At 38.4% G+C, this 23495-nt stretch overlaps 1 protein-coding gene across 2 annotated transcripts in view; it reads right to left on the minus strand.

Moving 5' to 3' along the window:
* The window catches only part of PRELID2 (PRELI domain containing 2), an 87687-nt gene extending 69906 nt beyond the window's left edge, over nucleotides 1-17781 (minus strand). The window contains exon 1 of one of the 2 annotated variants that reach the window (XM_020964310.2): nucleotides 17575-17781. In XM_020964310.2, the coding sequence (XP_020819969.1) occupies nucleotides 17575-17649 (75 nt within the window). In that variant the 5' untranslated portion in view covers nucleotides 17650-17781. The remainder of the gene's footprint in view (nucleotides 1-17574) is intronic. The other variant, XM_020964313.2, reaches the window with a different exon arrangement.
* Nucleotides 17782-23495: the final 5714 nt, after the last annotated feature.

Consider the following 23495-nt stretch of genomic DNA (forward strand, 5'->3'; position numbering starts at 1 on the left):
TTTTTTTTGCTGACCTGCTTTTATTTTCCACAGATCAATCAATCAATAAGCATTTATTAGGCACCTATGAAAGGTCAAGCACTATGTGAAGTGCTAGGGATACAAAAGGGGACAAAAAACACTTCCTGCCCTCCAGGTACTTACAATCTAACAGGCAAACACTGTAAACAAATATATACAAAGCAAGCTATCCATAGGATGAAAGGAAATAATTAACAGAGGGAATGCAGTAGAAGTAAGAGAGGTTAGGGAGGGCTTCCTGTAGAAAGTGGGATTTTGGATGGGACTTACAGTGGTCAGAAAGGAGGAGAGAGAGCCCTCCAGGCTTGGGAGACAGCCAGAGAGAATGCCCAATGGAAAGATGGAGTGGAACAGAGATTTGTGGAACAGCCAGAAGGCCAGTGTCACTTGATGAAAGAGTACATATATGTGAGGGAATAAGGTGCAAGAAGACTCAAAAGTTAGGAGGGGGCTAGGTTTGAAGGACTTTGAATGCCAAACAGAGCATTTTGCATTTGTTCCTAGAGGTAATAGGAAGTCACTGGAGTCTGTCAAGAAGAGGGACAACATGTTCTGACCTGCATTTTAGGAAAATCACTTTGGTGGCCAAATAGAAAATGGATTAGAGTGGAAAGAGACTTGAGGCAGGCTGACCACCCAGCAGGTGTTATTGCCATCGTCCAGATGTGAGGTGATCAGAGACTGCACCAGAGTGGTGGCAGTATCAAAGTAGAAAAGGGGGTGTATTCAAGAGATGCTGCAAAGGTTAAATTGACAGGCCCCTGGCAACAGCTTGGATAAGGAGGGTGAGAGATAGTGAGGAGTCCAGTATGACTCCAGATATAAACCGTTAACTCCTCTAACTTAGAGGTTAAATCATTTGCTTGTAGTGACACAGCTAGTATTTACTACAGGTAGAATTTGAACCTAGGTCTATTGTAGGTTTAAATGTAAACTCCTCTGTTTGGCATTTAAACTTCATCATAATACAAATGGGAAAAGGATTCATATGTACAAAAATATTCGTAGCAGCTCTTTTTGTGGTGGCAAAGATTTGGAAATTGAGAGGATGCCCATCAACTGGGAAATGGCTGAGCAAGTTGCGGTATATGAATGTGATTGAATACTATTGTGCTATAAGAAATGATGAACAGGCTGACTTCAGAAAGACCTGGAAAGACTTGTATGATCTGATGCTGAGTGAAATGAGCAGAACCAAGAGAATGTTGTACACAATAATAGCCACACTGTGCAATGACTAATATTGATAAACTTAACCCTTCTCAGCAATACAAAGATCTAAGACATCTCCAGAGGCCTCGTAATGGAAAATGCTGTCTGCATCCAAAGAAAGAACTATGGAAGTTGAATTGCTATCTTTTTTTTCTCTTCTATTGAGTTTTGCTTCCTCTTTCTGATGGTTCCTCCTATTGGTTTTAATTTTTACTTACAACATCACTAATGTGAAAATATGTTTAACAGGAATGTAAATGTATAGCCTATATCAGATTGTGCGCCATTTTGGGGAGGGTGGTGGGGAGGAAGGGGGAGAAAAATGTTAAACTCAAAAGCATATTGGAAGTGATTGTTGATAAATCAAAATAAATTAATAAAATAAATTTTAATAAATAAATAAAGTTTGGCATAACCTAGCCCCATCCTGCTTTTCCAGCCTAATTTCACATTTCTCTCCTCTTCACATCCTCTCATTCAGCCGCACTAGGCTTCCTGCTGTTTCTCTAACAAGCTACTATCTCTTCCATGACCATGCATTTGCACTGGTCTCCCCATGCTTTGTTTGAATGCTCTCTCTTCTCACATCCACCCTTGGGAAGACTTAAGTTAAATCACTTCTGCATAAAACCCTTCCTAGTCTCCACAGTTTTACAGTTACCCTGTCTTTCTGTGTGTATGTGTATAGATGTATGCACATGTGCATGTATGTATGCATACACCCACAGGCATGTTGTTTTCCCAAGTAGAATACAAGTTTCTTGAAATCAAGGACAATTTCACTTTTGTCTGTATCCTATCCCCAGTGACTACACATGATAGGCACTTAATAAATACTTATTTATAGAATTTCAGTACATCAAGTATCTGTGTTTTCATAAATGCAGAGAATTCTCTCCACCCTTGCCTGACTCAGTGATCAGCATACGGCCAATTCAAGTACTCTTTCTTTTTCTTTCTCTCTCGTACACATGAATGAAAAAGAAACTATTACTAAGTACCTAATCAACTTTCTACTAGAAATGAAAATACCATTCATAATGCCATTTACGTGCCTAACTGTAACTATTCAAACAATTTCTTCTAGTACATCCAGTTTCCAGTGAAAATAGAGCTCTGGATCACTGTCTCGCAGCAAAGAAATTATTTTAGCCTTTGTACTTTATTGCAGCTACCCAAATTAAGTATGTTACTTAATCCCAAAGCAATTTAAGGTTGAAATCATACATCACTATGTATAATATTTGCAATGATTCTTTTGTCCACATTTAATAAATCAACACCGACAATTCCATAGGAAAAGTTTTATCTGGCCTTTAATTGATATATAAATAAGAAAACTAACTCAACACAATGGTCCTTTGGGTCCTTGGTCTTCTTTACTGACTTATTAGATTTAATATACATGAGCTCTGAGATGTAGATATTTCATAGCACATCCCTCTCTCATTAGTTCTCTCTGATGCCAATTCCTAAAAGGCAAGCTTATTAAATATAGTCATTTGAGCTCACCAGAGATGCTTCTTCTGTACAGTAATAATTCCCTTACCCATTTCTGGAAAGCTCCTTGTAAATGATTTTAGTTAAAGAGAGAAACAGCTATAAATGAGGAGAAGGGAGAAGGATAGAGGGAAGAAAGAGGCACAGCATGATAGAAAGTCATTTAAAAAAAAAAGCCCTGGTCCAGATGAATACCATGATTCATTCAATACATTGTTTTTGGTAGCATGCATCCATTCATCCACCAAGAGTCAGCTAAAACATAATATTTGGGGAGCAACTCCTAGTTGGTTTGTTTTAACGATACCACCTGAAGTCTTAGTGCATGCACTGTCTTAGTGTAAGTGATCTGTCACACACAAGGGCAAAGAGAGTTAGTGCCTCTCAAGGTTTTAAAAATAGTAGTGCATTATTACTTGTGAGGGAGTAACATACCAGAAGCCATAGCACAAGATACTATTTAAAATACAACCTGCTTAGTGTTTCAGCAGCTTCAAACACCAGGATAAAATAAATCAGCTTCCCAAAAGTATAAACACCATTCTCCTAGATGCCAACATTTTCATATAATCCTCATAGGAAACCTCACACTGAAAAGAGAATTATGCCACCTTGCACTTATACAAAGCTATAAAATTCTCAAAACTCTATCCCATCAATTATAGTGCCTAGAAGTCAGAAAGTACTTAACGAATGGCAGTTGAAACTGAATTGGCATTGTCGCATGTAGGCCTCACAACAACCCTCTCAGGTCATGAAAATATTCCCATTTTATAGATGATGAATGTGGGGCTCAGAAAAGTATGACTTATTCAAGGTCATACATAATGCCCATGTTGCAGGCAGGACTAGAATCCATGTCTTCTGCCACCTCCTCTAGGGTTCTTTCAACCAAACCACAAGAAAATTACCATTCAGATTATAGCAAAACTCTCACACCCTGAAAAAACACAAAAGCTTCTTCTTCTCTATGGGGTCCACAGGCTAGGAATAGCTGATTTAAACTAATTTTCTCTAAGTAAAGAAAAGAATAACTGCTAAGTTATATTGTATAAAACAACTAAGATTAGTGGTTCCCAGACATTCCAAGTCTGAGGAAACTTTTTAAGTGTCAAAAAATTTCTCAGACGCCAAACATGATAGTAATTACACCCTTAGTATCCATTGCTTGTAAAAATGTATGGCAGTAAAAAGCTACTATGGATTCAGAAACATTTTACAATGAATTTGTGTTTTATTGATGACAACAGCATCTAGCCATATTTATCTGCAACGTACTCAGTCTGTAGAAGATAACGTTTGCTTATTCGTTATCCTAGTCACACCACACGTATTGTGGTGACCATTCTGGAGATACATTCTTGGGATTTGTTTATCCATTTCAAAGAGCTGATGTCTTGCAATAACTTCTTTCCCCAATCCCCACAGGGGCAAAGGGCCCATAGTTTAAGAACCACTGTCATACTAATTCCCCATAAGAAAGGCAATAATAACGGCTAAAAGAAGTACCCACAGAGCAGAGAAGACACCATGAAAGAAAGCCAGGAAGAAGTTTTCAGGATTGTACCTTGGCCAAGACAAGGACAAAGAGGAATAAATGTTTCATCCATATTTACTACCATATGCTTTGTTTTCAGCAGTTTTTTAAGGAATGGATAGGGATTTGCACAGTTCTGTCTTCCAGACTTTTTTGTGATCAGGCAGACACATTCTGAAAATGATTGGCCTACTTTGAGAGTATAGCCCGTATTTGTGGAAGAAGGCAAAGCTAACTGGCTCACAAAGGGATCCAGTCCCTAACCTCACCTTCATTAGCTCTGGATCCTACTGAAATAAAACAGAACAGAATATGGAAATGAGGGACAGGAAATTCCCCAGGGAATATGCTGGTGTTTTTAACTACGAGGAATACAAACCAATTACTCAAAACTCGGTAAGACTGTGTGATTTATCACATTGGCATGCCTCAGTTAAACAACAATCCCATGCATAAAACCCCTGACCAGCAAAAACAAAATTGGGAGGATCCATGATTTACATTGCTGAAGAATCCTTCACTTTTCAGAAAGCTTTATTTAAGCTTCCTTAGTGCTAGTCTCACACTATATGAATGAAATTCAATACAATGCAATTCAACAATTCAAGTCAAGCATTTATTACTCGTTTTGAAGATACCAACATTCTTCCAGTCCACAGGTTCATAAATTGAGCATTATCCTCAACTTCTATCCTAACTCTTCTTCACATCATATATCTAATCAGTTTCCAAGTCGTAAGTCATTTCTAACTCCACAGCTACCCATTCTGACCATTTCTCTCTACTCACATAGTAGCCACCTTAATTCAGGCCTATTGTCCCTTCACCTATTGCAGTGACCACCTAACTGGTTTCCCATTATGTGGGATGCCACTCAAAATTAAAAAACACAGAGGTATCCAAAGAGAAACAGAAAGTTAATTTTTTATTATTATTATTTCAAATCTCGAGATTTGGGTGTCCCTCCGCTAGTATGTTCTGATAAGGGGAGACAAAGACACAGAAGCAGAAAGCCAGGTTAAATAGCCCTAATGGGTACATTCCCCCTCCCACTAGCTGTCCGTTAACTCGGCTCACAATCTCACACTCGAGACTCTACCATAGAACAAAGGACATAGTAGACATCTCTATATTTCTTAGTTTGTTGAGGTAATATCAAAGAAGCAAATTAAAAATGTGCAGTCAAGCTAGACTTTGTCCTGTGGAGCCAGGCCACTATGGCAGAAACTGTTTTGGAAGGTCTGAGAGATTGAATAGACAATGGGAATAGATAATGGAGGGGACTGGAAGGCATCTGAGTAAGGTTGTTTCCAAGGAAGTAGATAAGGAACCTTTTAAGGGGTTTCTGGAGCCAGATTCTTTTAGGGACAAAGGCACATCTGAATTAGATTAAAAGGTAGGCTAAGGCTTAACAATTAGACAAATTTTTAACTACTGATATATGGCACTAAAAAAAAACTTACAGAAATCTATACTTAACCCTATCCTACCTCCTGAGCTTATTGCCAGATTTAGGATAGTCTTATCCCAAACTTTAATTACACTGAGAAGTCTCCACTGGGACATCCCATTCACCATCAAGTCTCTCCACACTTCAATCCACAATTCAGCTGCCAAAGTGAATTTCCTATGTAGAAATTTGACCACGTCACCCTTCTACTCAATAAACTTCAGTGGTTCCCTATTGCCCTAAAATATAATATAAATGTCTATTTAGCTTTTAAAGCTTCAAGACATATATCCAAACCACCGTATCATTCCAGCTTCACTGAATGAATGAGGAAACAATTAGTAAGCACTTACAAGCATTGTACTTAGTACTTGCGATACAAACACATTGTGCACATTAATGCCCATCTCATACTCATTGGTGTTTCAGCCAAACAGCCTTCTGTCTGTTCCTCACACTTGGCATTCAATCCCCTGTCTCCATGCCTTGACACTGGCTTTATCCCATACCTGAAATATATATAATTTCTCCTCATCACCACCTCAAAGAACACCCTCTCTTCCTTCAAGGCATAGCTCACACACCACTTTCTGTATGAAACCTTTCCAAAATTGTCTCCAACTACTAGGGCCCTCCTTCCCTAACTATCTCGCATTTATTTGTAATTCTTCTTCTTGCAAAAAGGAAAAAAAAAAGATGACCATGAAAATAATTGCAGGTTACATAACAACATCAATTGCTAAAAACAAAATGACAGAGAAATTCTGTGCAGAACTAGGTAAGATTCTCCAAATCAAATCAACTTGTGTGCTGATAGTTGGTGACCTCAATGCAAAATTGGGGAAAGTTGAGGATGGGAAGAAATATATAACTATAGTTCCAAAGAAATAAATGAGAGAGGCCAAAACTTTGTAGATTATGACGAAGCCTTATGTCTCTTTTATCAGGAAGCCTTAACCTAAAGTCCATGAAGTAATTTAATATTTTGACAACTACATTTCAATACAATTGGTTTCCTTTGTAACCCTGTTTTATTTTGTGTACTTAACATTATTCTGAGAAGGGGTCCACAGGTTTTATCAGACTGCCAAATGGGTCCATGACACAAAAAGTTAAGAACCTCTGCCTCTTTCGTGAACATTTTCTTTAAAAATAAATAAATAAATATAAACAGAGTTGGTGGGTACAGAACAGGATGAGCATCAAATAACATTATAAAAAGAAATGAAATGACTACGAACAGGCAGGAAAAGACAATGTGGATGTGGGAGTCATCAGAGCCAACTGCCTGTGAACAGTCCGTCCATGGACTTGTCTCAAGTAAAACCAGAATTTATAATAAAGAAGAATAGTAATGAGTAAAATATATGATGTACAATTTTTAAAAGTTAATTCTGAATTATTTAAATAAGCTATTGAAAATCAAAAATGGAAATGGACAATAAAATAAGATCAACAATCACTATAATAATTTCATCCAGAAGCTAAACCAATATAAATTAATTGCTACAACAAGGAGATCCAAAGACCCTAAAAAGTACCTTAGCAGACATTTGACTTACTTGCTAATTGGAAAGATGGCTATCAAAGGCAATACTTGGTTAGAATACAAACTAGCCTGTAAAATCTTACCAAAAAAAGATGATAAATAATTATGAGCAGTCTCATAAAGCAGAGAGAAGCCATGGAGGATAAAACAGTCTTAATAAATCAATCAAAAAGCATTTATTAAGTGCTTCTTATATGCCAGGCATTGTGTTAAAGAAGGCTGGGAAAAATATCCAATGAAAATATCCAAAGGACATTCAAGGATAATGGGAAGAAGACTACAAAAAGAAGGAAAAGTTGAAAATATTTGCAAAAATTGTTATTATAACAAACAGTTTTTTCAATCAAAGATAGTGGAATCATCATACTTGGATCCTAACATCACAACTTCTAAGGTTCTTATAGTCAGTCAATAAACATTTGTTAAGATCCTCCAGGGCAGCTAGGTAGTGCAATGGATAGAGCACCGGCCCTGAAGTCAGGAGGACCTGAGTTCAAATCCAGACTCAGACCAAACACTTGACACTTAACTACTGTGGGACCCTGGGTAAGTCACTTAACCCCAATTGACTAAAAAAGAAAAAAAAAGATCCTCCAATGTGCCACTCACTATGCTAAGCACTGGGGATACAAATTTTAAAAAAAGAAAAATAGTCCTCCTCAGGGAGCTTACAATCTAATAAGGGAGATAACACACAAAAGGAAGTAGAAAACAGAGGAAGGTACCAGATAAGGGTAGTATGATAGAGAAGTCCATAGGAGATCAACAAGGTAGGAAATGAAGAGATAGCTAACCTAAGTGCCCTTCTTAAATGCAACATTTGGAGAAGCTTTTTGCTCCTTCCTCTAATTAGAAGGCAGAGAGCACTGATAAGGTCTCAGTACTAAGGCTCATTCAATCTTGCAGGATGATGAGGTTCCAAATGATTCTCACAGAGAACCTTACTGAGGAGTGAAAGAAATGATTATTAAATAACCAGTTACTGGGGAGATCCAGGGTTTTTTCCCTTCCTATTTCCTCAGTCTCTACTAGGTCAAATCAGCATTCGAAGGATATTGCTAATAATATGATTGGATTAACTTTCACCACAATCAGACCCCACCCAAGTTGGGAAGCCCATAGTGTTCTACTCAGGCATGGGTCTTCAATTTATGAGATGGCCAAATGACCATCATTTTATTAATTACTTGCTAGCAATTACTAATAAAATCATTAATTACCCAGAAATTCTCTTAAACTTTTTTATACATCACAGGAAGAAGAAATGACACTAAAAAAGTCATATATGATGAAGTATATATAGAGGCATGTAGCTTCTATATGTGTGCTATGGTGATAAGTGTGAGGGCATTGAAGGAACAATGCATAATATATCTACATGACAAGAAGATGTTAAAAGTGTAGGGGAAAATCTCAGACTCTATTGCTACCAAAAGAAAAAAAAAGTGACCAAGAAAACATCCACAGCAACTGAGCTATATGTTGTCTCTCCCATCTATACCAAAACTTTATGAGAGTTATTTATACTAAAGTTAATGACAGTGTTGTTAGGAAACAAATAGGTTTTTTGCAAATGATATTTAATAAGGGATCATATCTTTATATCTCAAATGACTGAAAAATATAGAAAATACAGGGTGTTCCAAAAGCATTTACTATCCTATGATTTTTGGAAGTTGCTGTATAAGATCCCATGTCACTTATTTATAGATTACAAAAAAGCATTAGACTGAGTAAAACATTGTTTCATTGTTTTATAGGCTCTTTTACAATAAGGTGTCTCTTATCTGTGTATTGAGATCATTCAAGATTTCTTGGAAAACTTCATAATAGAAATTACCCTATTCAATGACCTGATAATAAAAATCAGGCAAGGCATATGCTGAACAAAGGTATTTATTGCTGTGATGGAGGAGATCAAATGCAGAGTCCTGACTGAGGAAGGATTCTAAGTGGGTGGTGAGGTCTTTCAGATGCTTCTATTTTTTTTGAATGTCTGAGTTGATTACATCTAGTCCCAAGATATTGCAGAACTTCCTGGAAGATACCTGTAATCACTTAAGGAGTTTGGCTCATTCAGTCACAGAGGAAAAACCAAATGGATAAAAAATGTTAGCTGCCCAGATTTCAACATGCTTCTGAATGGATAACCTAGAGAGCTTGTTCAACAATACGCATATCTGGGCCAAAACACTGATGATGAATGCACTTGGCTGAGGGTTCAATGAGGAGGAGGAACAAGCCCTTACTAAGTACCTACTGTGTGCCAAGTACTATACTAATATTATCTCATTTTATCCTCAAAACAACCCTGAGAGCTAAGTGCTATTATCATTCCCATTTTACAGATGAGGACACTGAAGCAAACACTGGCTAAGTGACTTCCCTAGGATCACACACTAGTAAATATCTGAGGTTATATTTGAACTTAGGTCTTCCTGAGGCCCAGCACTCAATCTACTACCGCCTAGTGTGAGGACAAAAAAATGCCCCAAATGACTAAAAGAGAAACGAGGCAGAGCTCTGAGCCAAAATACTTTATTAAAGGAATCTGGCCCCCTCTAATGAAGTGGATCATAGACCTTCCTCAAAATCTAAGATACTCCTTCCAATATCTTATTTTTATAAGGCTTGATACCAGATTTATTGCTTGAACATTTTAAAGAGACTATACAAAATGCAGAATCCCATTGGTTGATAGATCTTGCTTAATGGGCCAAGAATGATGCAAAAGCTAAAAATGGTATGTCAGCAAGGTCATGGGTTGAGTGAAGCAGGGAGTATCTCCCCTGACTAGGTAGTCATAAGATGGACAGGCTCCTCCTTAGATTGGGCAAGAAGAAATGGTACAAGTCATACATTTGTTCCAAGAACATATGGGAGGGGAACTTCCATACCATGCCATCCATGCTTGGTTTGGTCATGGAATTTGAGCAAAACAGGTTAGAAATATCTGTGTCATCCTTCTGTGGTTACACAAGTAAGCTTTCATTAATGTTCACAAGTAGAGAACATTACATTAAACTTTGAGGCCCATTATAGGGGCTATATTAGAACCTATTAGAACCTATATTCCTACATGATTTATATAAAATACGGATTAACATATTTTTATTCTTATACCTATTATTAGATGACTGATGAAATACATATTACTGAATGAGTATAGTAAAATAATTGTTAACAACCATTACCCCTTAAAGAATCATAATGAACTAATATTGATCAGAGTTTGAATAGGGGTCCAAAATGAATCATCCCTCTTAACTGCTGAAGAAGGAAAATGGCCTGGATAGCCTTCAGGAAATTGCAAAGTACTTTTACCAAACTCAAGCTTACCATAACATAAAAGGACCTTCTTGACAACAAAATATTTACCTATAATCCTGTTGGCAGTGAGACATGGGATACCATTGCCTTTGAAGAATTAAAGAAAACACTACATAGAGGACAATGGAGAAGCGCATAGTGGCTATGAGCAAGATGCAACATCCAATCAACAAGGAACTCTGAGGAACAGGAGTAGAGGACACCATCACAAAATTGTATAAATGAAAGAACAGATGGGTTTGTCACATGGTGAGAGAAAGAGATGTCAGGTGGGCAGCCACAGTGCTCCATTGCTACCTGTCACAATGTTGGAAGAAAGCAAGAAAGGACTCCAATGTTGAATAGAGCCCCACTAGAGAACTTTTGGGAGGATGTGGATCACAATCACACATAGTAGAGTCAGCAGACAGGCATGGATGCATTTCAGTCTACACGACTGAAGAAGTTCCTCAATCAATTGGATCACAGATTCAATGAACTATTTGCGCACGTATTTTCTTTATATTTCTTTATAGTGTACTTTGCTTTCTTTAAAAATGCAGGCACTTTATGAGTGGGGATTCTCTCATTCTTGGTATTTATATGCACAGAGCCTAAGGTGCCAAACAGATACCATAGTAAGTATTTAATAAATGCTGATTGATTTTTTTAAGAGCAGTGGAATGAAAATAAGAAGACCTAAACATGCAAAATGTGCTATTGACAAGCTGTGTGATCTTCAGCCAGCTACTCCATTGGTTCTGTACCTTGGAAGACAGTTATAAAAGTGGCATATTGTTCTCTTAAGGTTCTTCACATTAAGCTATGACTGTCAATCAATCAAATAACAAGCATTTCTTAATTACATATTATGTGCCTGGCACTGGGGAAACAAAAACAAAGAAAAACAGCCTCAGCTTTCACATAGTTTATATTCTACCAGGGAGAAGACATATATGTAGACATATATAAAATGGATACAAAGGAACTGGGCAAACTTTCTAGGCAATATGATGAAAAAGACTGTAGGCTAGAAATTTTCTCCAATCCTCACTAACTCTTTTTTATTTTGTTTTCTTTCATTTTATTAAATTGTTTAATATACTTATGCTTAAGGTTAGGATTGGTAGGCTTGTTAGTTTTCTCCATTTATTTCTTTTGCATTGATTTTTATTCCCTTCATTTTTTTCCATTTTAATGTATTTTATTTTTCCCCAATTACATGTTAAAACAATTTTTTAACTTTTTTTAAAGTTTTGAGTTCCAAATTCTATCCCTTACTCCTTCCTTTCCCTCCCCCCTCCCTGAGACAGTAAGCAATGCAATAGTTTATACATGTGCAATCATGTAAAACATTTTCATAGCAGTCATTTTGTACGGGAAAGAAAGATGGAAGGAAGGAAGGAAGGAAGGAAGGAAAGAAGGAAGGAAGGAAGGAAGGAAGGAAGGAAGGAAGGAAGGAAGGAAGGAAGGAAGGAAGGAAGGAAGAAAGGAAGAGAAAAATAGCATGCTTCAGACTGTATTCAGACAGTATCAGTTTCTTCTATGAAGGCGAATAGCATGCTTCATCAGGAGTCCTTTGGGACTGTCTTGGATCATTGTATTGCTGAGAATAGCTAAATCATTCTTAGTTCTTCATCGTACATTATTGCTGTTACGTGTACAAAGTTCTCCTGCTTCTGCTCACTTCACTTTGCATCAGTTCATTCAGAGGTTCCCAAATTTATTTGGCCCTACCACCTCCTTTCAAAAAGAGATTACTCAGCACTCTTCCTCCCCCACAAAAAAAAAATCTACTTTCTTTAACCCTTTAATGTTTGTTTTATTTGCGTCATTTCAAAAAACTATAATTTTATTAAATGATGCATCTTAAATTTAATAATTTATTGTGAATTTGTGGTTTTTTCCCCCGCATTGAAATTTTGTTGATTCACTATTGTGTCATGTAACCATATAGTATCATATTGTAAAAAAAAATTACACACACATACTCCTGCTGATGCACGCTGGACTTCCTGACAATGTGCAACAGGCTGGCCTGACAGCAACACTTGCTTGTTAAGACCTGTCCCCAGACTTGACCACTGATCAATTTTAACTTGCATTTTGGGTGCTTATTTGGAAAATAATGTAATCACGATACTTTGACTTGTTATACAACAGATGAAACATGTACAAATGGTTTTTCAAATTCTTCTCTTCTCTTCTCTTCTTTCCTTATGCTTCCCCTGCCTTCTCATTTTTATTCAACACCCTTCAATTGCACCTCAGGCTACTTCTGCCCCTCTGGATCATTCCTGCACCCCACAGAAGGCAGTATCACCCTCTTTGGCAACCTATGAATCTAATTCTTTCCAGGTTTTTCTGAAATCATCCTGCTTGTCATTTCTTATCGCACAACAGTATTCCATCATAATCATATACCACAGCTTGTTTAGCTATTTCCCAATTGAGGGTGTCCTCTAGATCGATTTCCGATTCTTAGCCACCACAAAAAGAGCTGATATAAATATTTTTGTACAAATAGTTCCTTTTCCCTTTTTTTATGTCTTTGGGATAGAGACCTAGCAGCCTCACTAATTCTCAAAACAAAACCCCAAACTGGGAATTATGTGCCAGATGCAGAAAAATTACAGATGAATTCCCAGGACAAGAAATGAGGAATCCCATCAAGGTAAAAGCTTTATGAACTAACACTAGAAAATGTTAATCCTTAAAAGCATTCATTAAGCTGCCCTCCCCCACTAGCTCTATGCTTCTGGAAGGATTGCACAAAATAATTCATTGGATCATGCCTGAGGCCCATATGGGAATCCCCTCCTGCTGTTGGGTCTACTAATGCAATACAGCCCCTTCCTCCTTTCCACCCTAAAAAGCAGACACTGATTCCTCCCAGACATATGAGATGGTGTTGGAGAGTAAAGAAATTCATGCTGCCTTCTGCCTGGAGCAGTCTCTAAGTTGGGGTGCTTCATGGCTGCATGGACTCTGCAACATCTTCCTTATTCCCTCCTTACCATGTAAAAAGTGGTAGTCAATGATTCAAGTCAGCCAGAAAAGGAAAAGAAGAGGGGGGAGTCAGAAAGAGAGTGATAGAAGAATAAATGGGGGTGGGGAGGAAGGTTGAAATGACAAATAGAAGTCAAAGAAGAGAATTTGAATTGAAAGAGAAGAGTACAAAGCAAAGAAATACTTTTAGGAAAGAAATACAAGAAAAAAAGATTGTTGAAGAAGAGGAGAGGAAAGGAGAGATTTTGAACTGGGGTGGGAATAAAAATAAGATGGGAAGAAAATTAATAGTACAGGACTCAGCTACAGTCCTGTTGGGGTGGGGTGGGGGGGTGAGAGAGAATGAGGATTCAAAGATGACACCTAGGTTGCTAGCCTGGGTGACTTGAAGGATGGTGCCCTCATTAGAAATAAGAAAGTTCAGAAAAGTGGAGTTTGGGAGAGGAGAAAATCATGAGTCCTATTTAGGGGCATTTTGAACTAGACATGTCTGAGAAATCCATTTTGAGATGTACAACAGGCATTTGGCAATGTGAGTTTGGAGGTTAAGGTAAAGGATTAAAAACTAGACAAATATATTCTGAGAATCATTGACATAGAGCTAATGATTGAATCTCTGGGAGCCTATGAAGTCACCAACTGAAATCTTAAAGAGGGAAAAAAGAAGAGGCCCAGAAAAAGCATTGTGGGACACCCCACTGTTAGTGACCTGGATTTAAATCCAGCAAAGTAGACTAAGAAGAAGTCAGGTAGAGCATTGTCACTAAAACCGAGAGAGAAGAATCTCAAGGAGAAGAGGGTTATCAAGAGAAGAGTCTCAAGAAAAAGAGGGTTATCAACAGGGTCAAAGGCTGCAGAGAGGTCAAGAAGGGTAGGGATGGAGATCAGTTTCAGCTTAATGATGAAGTTGGAAACCTAACTGCAAAGAGTTAAAAAGAGAGTGAGAAGAGAGAAAGTGGCAACACCAATCATAGACCACTTTCTCAAGAAATTTAGCAACAAAAGGGAAGAAAACTTTAGGATGATAACTAGTAGGGATAGATGAATCAAGTGAGGACTAGAGAAATATAACCAAAAAATGGAGAAAAGAAATCAATTAACAAGGTAACTCAAAAACTGAGAAAAGCATTAAAATGGGAAAGGTAAGTGAAGAGAATCTGTGAGAACAGAGTTACATCTAAGAAGTTTAAGTAACACTGATATAGAGACAAAGTACTAACTTAAAAAAAGAAGAGGAAAAAATTCCAAAAAAGCAATATTAGAGACACAAATATAGGAAAACATAAATCTAACTTTCACAACATTAACCGTGAATGGATTAAACAATCCAATAAAATGAAAGAGTGGCAAGGCTGGAAAACAAAAACACAATTTGTTGCTTACAAGAAATACATCATGCAAAAATCAAAGACTTACATGGAATTTTAAGTCTAGAAAAGAATTTGCTATGTATCAGGTTTGTCCAAAAAAGCAAGAGTTGCAATCACTTATCAATTAAAGCAAAAATAATAATTTGGAATATTATTAGAGATTTTTTTTAAAATTACATTATGCTTAAAGAACCTCAGACAAACTGTTTTCAAATCTTATGGTTTCTATCTTCACACATCCCTCTTGCATGTCCCTGTCTCCACTCACACAGCCATAATCCTAATTCAAACCCCTCACATGCCAGGACTACTGAAAAATGCTTCTAACTGATCTTGTCTCAAGTTCTCCTGAGTCTCATTCAGCTGCAAACTGCAAGTTATCCATGTCACTTCTGCTACTCTACAAACTCATAGCTCCCTATTATTTCCAGGATTAAATATAAAATATTGTTCAGCATTTAAAGACTTTCACAAAGTGGCCTCTTCATTCCTTTCCAGTCTTTTTATATTTTACCCCTCCTCCACCATACCTTCTATATAGAGCTATATTAACCTCCTTCCTGTGGCTGTCCCCCAAGCCTGAAAGGTTCCCCTGCTACCTCCTAGCTTTCTGGATTTCTTCAAGACTCAGCTAAAAATCCATCTTAGCTTCTATTTATGCTTATCTGTACATAGATACTTACATGTCTCCCACCCTAGAATATAAGGTCCTTTGGGGCAGGAACTGGTTTTGCTTTTATTTGTATTCCTAGGACAAAACATAAAATAGGCACTAATAGCCCTTGAGGGCAATAGGTCAATTAGTTAATAAAAAGCCAGACATAAGATATAAGAAGTAGCAAAAGACAGTCTCTGCCCTTGAGGAACTCACAATTAAATAAGTGAGACAACAAGTAAATAAATTCTGTACAAATGATCTGCATATAGAATAGGAAAAAAATTTACAGAAAGTACTAGAATTAAGAGGGATAGGGGCAGCTAGGTGGCATAGTGGATAGAGCATCAGCCGTGGAGTCAGGAGGACCTGAGTTCAAGTGCAGCCTCAGATACTTAACAGTTACTGTGTGACCCTAGGCAAGTCACCCCAATTGCCTCGACAAAAAAAAAAGGGGGTTGGGGGTTGGGAAAAGTTTACAATCAAAGATGAAATTTCAGTTGGGATTTAAAGGAAGCCAGGGAAGGCAATAGGTAGAGTTGTGAGGGAGAGCATTCTAGGCATGGGGGACAACCAGAGAAAATGCCTGAAGCTGAGAGATGGAGCGTCTTGTTCACGGAACATCCAGGAGGCCAGTGTTACTGGATCTAGGAGTATGTGGCAGGGAGTAAGGTATAAAAAGACTAAAAAGGTAGAAGGGAGCTAGGTTTTGAAGGGCTTTGAACATCAACCAGAGAATTTTCTATTAGATCTTAGAAATGACAGAGTACCGCTACTGTTCCATTAAGTGGAGGCAGGGTGTGTGGGACTTGTCAGACCTATAGAAAAGGTTTAGTTTTGTTTTTTTTCTTTGTATCTCCAGTACTAATACAATGCATGGATATAGCAGGATTTAATAAATTCTCGTTTCACTGAATCTAATTGGATCAGAACTGAATCTGGGTTTTGTCACTACCTTAGGATCTTGTGACTTCAGTTAACCTATTTTACAGATGAATGAGTGAATGAAAAAGCATTCACTAAATGAGTACAACCTGCAAAGCACTGTTATGCTCTGGAAATAGGAATACAAAAGAAAAAGCATTGCTGCCCGTAAGAAACTCAGATTCCAATACGTGGAGTCAACACATAGAGGGGAGTAGCTGCCTTAGGGAATGATGGCAGACTAGGGCAAGACACAGTTATGGGAGGTATGGCTGGATTCCTGCATGGAGGGTTAGTATGGGATGGTGTGACAGAAAAGTAAAATGAAAGGATTTAATGAAATCACTTCTAAGGACTCTTCCAATTCTAAATCCTATGGCCCATCCATCACCTCCATTTCACAGAGAGGCAAGTGAGTGCAAAAAAATAACAACCATCCAGCCATTCCTTTTACCTCCTGTTCCTTCCCAAGAACATTGTCCTATCAGAGTCTCCAACTCCTCAGTGGAGACCCCAAGACCTTCTTCGCTCAAAAAGTTTTGTGGATGAGGAAAGACTCATAAGATTCCTCCATCCTCACCACAAAGGCCGATGCAAGTTTAAAAAAAAAAAACTCCAGCAGGTGAGACAGAGAGCCAAGACCTTGGGAGTTCCTCTTTAACTCATTCATTCACTCATTCAGCAAACACTTACAGACACTATCCCCAGAGAACCTGAGTCTAGAATTTAAGAGTAAGACACATGCAAATATATAATACAAAGTAGAATATGAAAGTCTCAGAGGTATAATCATAGTGGTGATACTTCTAAGGAGGGAATGATGACTTTCAGTCGCAGAAAGAAGCGAAAGGGTGACAGCATCTCCCAACCGTCTCTACTTGACAGTTCAGTTTGAAGAAGCCGGCAGGGAGTGACTGGCAAGGGAGTGATCTTGCACATGGTCACATAGCTACTAAGTTTCAGAGTAGGCAGAAGTAACACCCACAGTCCAAGGGAAGACAAAGGAGATCAGAAGGACAAAAATTGCTACTTCTTTACCTTTCTGAGGAAGCTAGACACCACTTGCTCGAATGGGTATCTGTACACTTGGTGCACATCCACAGTGACTCCCATTTCCGGCAGCAGATGGTCGCTACAGGCCAACCAGTCGGTCCTTCTCTGAGCCCCACAGGCCCTGCCTGCCAACACACAAGCCTCCCGGGCTCACAGTCTGAGTCTGCAGGCGCAGCCACGCTAGTGGCTGATGGCAAGTTCCTTTTGGTTTTTTTTTTCTTCTTTTCAAACTTCTAAAACTTTATTGGCTCCTGAGAGGAACACAGTCCATTGAGAGGACTCCCCTTTAGTCGAAACTGGGGTGGGCGGACCCAAAGAGCAGCTGAAATAAGGATTAGGGGATTTGTGCCTTTTCCTAACCCTTGACCCTCAGAGCCAAGCGACCACAACAGCCCAGCTCTTTCCTTCTCTCAGGTTGCAGACAGGTTTTGCTCTTTGCAGCTGGCGTCCCACCCAGTCCTGACCGATACCAATATTAGCAGTCTGGGTGGGGTCAGTGCTAGGCGTGTGTATCACCCTCACACAAGCCATAGGACTACAAAGTCTAAAGAGCAAAGAAAAGGGCAAAGAAAAAGGGAGGAGGGAAAGAAAGAAAAAGGAGAAAAGAGGAATGGGGAGGAGAGAGGAAAGGGGTGAGAAAAATGGCAAGGAGATGGGGAAAAGAAGGAGCAAGAACCCCAAAAGAGCAAAACTATACTTAAAATAATGCTTAAAATAAAAAGAACCCAAAAATGCTCACTAAAATTAGAGCTAGAAGGTACCTCTGAGGTTATCTAATCCAAACCCCTCGTTTTATAGATAAAGAAACTGGGACTTGCCCAGAATCACACAGAAAATGAGGAGTAAATTCCAAATTCAAACTTATTCTTCTTCCAAATCCAACACATTTTTCACTGTATCGTGAAGCTAACTCTCTCCTTCCTCCCAGAAAAAAATGGAAACAATTTGCCCAGAGGAATGCATAACACAACAGGCAGAAGTGTCATATGAGATATCTGATCTGTTTCAACTGTCATGGTGGGGGCGGAGGGGAAGCAGGATTCTTGCTTCAATCAATATGAAAAATAGGGGGAAAGCATTTCCCAAAAGACGTGCCTCCTCACCCCACCATCACTTCAAAACACATCCCACCATCACCTCTTTCCAGGACCTCCCATATTTTTATTAGTTTATCTCTTAGTAGCAACGTCCAGCTGAAGAAAAGTGAAAAAAGATACCTCCCCCAACCAAAGCCAACACCAGTTTTTAGGTGCTTGTGGTCACTGCTAGAGAGAAAACAAAATTGTTTCAGTACTAAATTTCTATTTCAGCAGGGAGCAGTTTCATATTCAAATCCAATTCAACAGGTATTTTTTAAGCCCCTGTTATGGATCTGGCATTATTGTAGATACTGGAGATACAAAGACAGCAAATAAAAGCCCCAGGGCCCATATTCTAAGGAGGTGGAAAGCAGAGGGACAGCAGTGACACAAACAGGCTTGGAGAAAACAAAGGCTGAGACTGGAAAGGCAACCACTCTCCCTTTGAAAGAAGCCTCCACAGTAGACAATATACACTTATTTTTACTATGCTGCCACTGTTCAAGCGCTATCTCTGCACAAGCCACAATCGCCCTAAGCTCTAGTTTCCTCTTCTAATGAAATGAAGGGGTTGGATAATCTCTAAGGTCCCTTCCAACTTTATATCTATATTCCTATGTCAGGAAACATTTTTCATTTCAGGTTTGGGAAATTGTCGTGATTTAATCTAGCTAAGTGTGACAGAATGTACACAGTTAGCACTTCAATCTAACATACCTTTATTAAGCATAAGGTTCTATACTACAATAGATATAATAGACCCTGTTCTCAAAGAGTTTATAATCTGATAAATACTAGAATGTGTCCAAAATAAATACAGTGTAACTACGATCCAAGGCAAAATGTGATGAAGTATAAAGGAGAGAACTCCAGGCAAAGTGCTAAGAGAAATACAAGGAAGGAGAGCTACCATCTGCAGCATGATGTAATGGAAAGTAGTTTCTGGATTTGGAGTTAAAGGGCCTGCATTTGAAAGCCAGCTCAGTCAGCACTTACTACCTGCCTGACTATGTCATTTCTAAGGGCTTCAATTTCCTCTATAAAATGTGGGCGTTGGACTAGATGACCTCTAAGGTCCCTTTCAGCTCTAAATCTATGGTCCTGTGACTGAGATAGATCACACAGTGGGGTCTAGTTGACAGAGCACAAAACTGGGGCTCTATATGGCCTCAAATGAAATAGGGCTGTAAAATATGGTCTACTCTATTGACTGTGTGGATCATCTTAATGTCAGGAGGCCAATAAAAAATAGTGCTTCCCGTCCCAATTCTCAGGGCTGGCCCTAAAGATTGTGAGAGCAGAGCAGGCATATATTATAGAACTCCACCCTTACTTTTATGATCTTGCCTTTCTTGCTTTCACTGTGTCTTCAGATTCAACTCATGTTTTAGAATCATAAATGTTAGTGCTGGAAGACGCCTTAGAGCCCAAGATACTCCAGCCTCTATACCCCTTCCTTCAATTTCTCTTTAAAGGTAAAAAAAATTGAGGTTACTCTGAGGGAAAATCAAGGTCACACAGTTAGTCAGTAGCCTTGGACAAGTTTGGTCTGGTTAAGAGCAGTTTTCTTGCTGGTCCTCTAACAAGACACTCTATCACCTGATTCTGGGCTGTGATGTATAAAAAGTTCAAGAGCAATAATTTCTAGATGATTAGGGAGTCAGTGGCACTCTCAAATGCCAAAGACCCCCTCATGGAACCCACTCAACACTTATATGTCCTTGGAAGAGTGGGCGTTCCTGAGGGGGGCAATCAACTCTGTTCTTTGGTTAACAATTAATGAGAAGAATGAATATTATAATGAGTATTGGACCCATTCTAATGAAGGGCCAAAATTTTGATCAGGTCATTCCCGAAGGGTGGTTTGGGTGCTGAGGGTGGTCAGCCTCCTCAGCAACCCCCTCATGCACACACACAGACACCCACTCCTGAATAGAACTCTAAGGGCTTCCCCACTTGGGTGGGGTCTGAACAAAATGGAGGAGAAAGTTAATCCAATCTCATTATCAGCAGTGTCCTTCAGATGCTGACTTGACCCAGTAGAATGAGGAGATAGGAATAGAAGAAACCCTGGACTTTCCCAATAACTGGTTATTTAATAATCTTTTCTCTGTCAGCTGAAATTCCCCTCTTCTGCAAGAAACCTTTCCTGATTCCTCTTCATTCTAATGCCTTTTCTCTGGATTATTCTCAATTTATCCTGTACATAGCTTGTTTGTACATAGATATTTGCATGACTGTGAGTTTCTCAAGAACAGGGACTATCTTTTACCTTTCTTTGTATCCATGGTCGTCAGTGCTTAGCATATTGCCTAGCACATAGTAGGTGCTAATAAATGTCTATTGACTGAAAGAGACTTGTCCCTCAAGTCAGAGGACCTTTATTCAAATCTTGTTGCTTGTAAGTATCACCTGTGTCACCTGGGTCACTTAACCTCCCCGGGTCTCTGTTTCTTCACTTGTCAAATAATGGGGTAAGACTAGATGGCACTTATGATTCTGTGATCCTATAATTTCCTCACTGGCTCTCAAGTGATCTGTCAATCGACATAAGTACCTACTCTGTGTAAGACACTGTTTGAGGCCCTCTGGAATACAGACAAAAATTAAGCGGTTCCTGCTCTCAATGAGCTTTTGGAGAACAATCTGGAATTATGCCCAAAGAGTTATTAAACTGCCTATACCCTTTGACTAGGTCTATTTCCAAAGATGATTAGGGAAAAAGGAAAAGAACTTATATGTTCTAAAATATTTATAGCAGCTCTCTTTGCGGCAGCAAAGAACTGGAACTTGTGGGGATGCCTGTCAACTGAGGAATGGTGGAACAAGTTGTAGTATGCTATTGTGATGGAATACTACTGTGCTGTAAGAAATGATGAGTTTGATGATCTTAGAAAATCAGGGACAAACTTGCATAAAATAATGAAAAATGAAATGAGCAGAACCAAGGAAATGTACACAGTAGCAGCAGTATTGTTTTAAGAACAACTTTGAGCAAATAAGCCATTTTGACTATTATAAATACCCAAACTAACTACAAAGGACCTATGAAGGAAGACGCTATCTGCATCCAGAGAAAGAAATGATAAATAGAAATATGTTAGAATTATCATACATACATACACACATATATACATATATGTGTATATATATGTACATATATATACACATACACATATTTGTGTCTAATGATAACCATTGGGGGGGAGAAACTTATATAATAACTTTATTATGTATTTAAAAGGAATAGAAAGTTGAACATAATAGTTTTGTAGTTTCATGTGCAATCATCTTTTTTTATTATACTGTTATGGAAATGCTTACTTTATTCCATATATTAAAAATAAAATAATTTTTAAAAAGGAGTTTATATTTGGGAAAAAATTGCACACATATGTATCCAAAATATGTATTAAAAGTCAATATAAAATGGCAGTGGATAGAAAACTGGTCTTGAAACTGAAAAGACCTAGGTTCAAGTCCTACCTCTGATATATACTGGTTGTCACTCTGGACAAATCCCTCAATTTATCAGAGCTCTAGGCAACTCTCTATGCATTTCCAAGAAGGTGCTAACTTATATACCTAACTATAGCTATATAGCTAACTTTATAGAGGAAGTTTCCTTACCTGGGAATTCTCTGCAATCACTGGTCTAGACTTAATCCTTGTTCCTGAATATAAAATAGGTGATGGGAAGGGCGGGGGGGCGGAGATTAGCAACTGAGGAATCAGGAAAAGCCTCGTGAAGATAGTGTTACTTGAACTGACTTTTAAGAGGAGGTAGACATTCTACTAGATGGGAGTAACAAGGGAGCCCATCTCAGGCATGGGAAACAGCCTGTGTACGGGTATGAAGATGGAAAATGGCTTGTGACTCACAGGTATTTGCAGGCAGGCTAGGTGGACAGTCTATAGAATATATGAAGGGAAATAATGTGAAATGAGCCTGAAAGGCAGGCTAAAACCGGATTATTCAACCAGAAAAGCAAAAACAGGCCCTGACTTCAAGGAGTTTACAATTTAATGGAGAAGACAATTTGCACATAGAGATACAGACAAAATACATTCAGAATATATTTAAGGTAATCTAAGAGCATTTAAAAAAAACTTTAAGATTTTTGGGTACTTTTCATTGGGCTATGAAATGTTGTAAAAGCCAAACAGAGGAGCTTATGTGGTATCCTAAGAACAAGAAGAACCCCCTACAGCTTTTTGAGAAAAGTAACATGTGCTCTAGGAATGGAGTGGATGGATTGCAGAGGGGAGAGACTTGAGCCAGAGAGTTCTATTAGGAAGATATTTCAACAATCCAAGCAAGTGCAGATGAAGACCTGAGCTAATGTGGAAAAATGAATACTTTATCTTCTTGAGTCTTCTAAAATAGAAATACTTTGAGGAAGGGCAAATACTAAGTTCCCAATATTCACCTTAAACATAACAACCCACATTTTACCTCAGTCAGTTAATAAGCAAGAATTTCTAAAATGCTTGCTATATACCAAGGTGTTGCAGAAAGCCCTGGGATGCAATGGAAAGGCAAAAACAGCCCATGATCTCAAGGAGCTTACGTTCTAATGGAGAAGACAACTTCCACATAAATACAGAGAAGATACATTCAGAGTGAATTCAAGGTAACCTTAGAGGAAAAAGCACTAGCACTTAAAAAGAAAAAGCTTTAAAGTTTATGAAATACTTTTCTTGCAATAACCTTGTGCAATGAGTAGTAGAAATGCTATTATATCCATGCTACAGATGAGGGAATAAAGGCTAAGTGACTTACCATTTACCGGTCACACAACTAATAAGTATGAGTAGTCAAGATCT

Source organism: Phascolarctos cinereus, unplaced genomic scaffold (assembly GCF_003287225.1).
Source record: "Phascolarctos cinereus isolate Bilbo 61053 unplaced genomic scaffold, phaCin_HiC Scaffold_2;HRSCAF=192, whole genome shotgun sequence".
NCBI lineage: Eukaryota > Metazoa > Chordata > Mammalia > Diprotodontia > Phascolarctidae > Phascolarctos > Phascolarctos cinereus.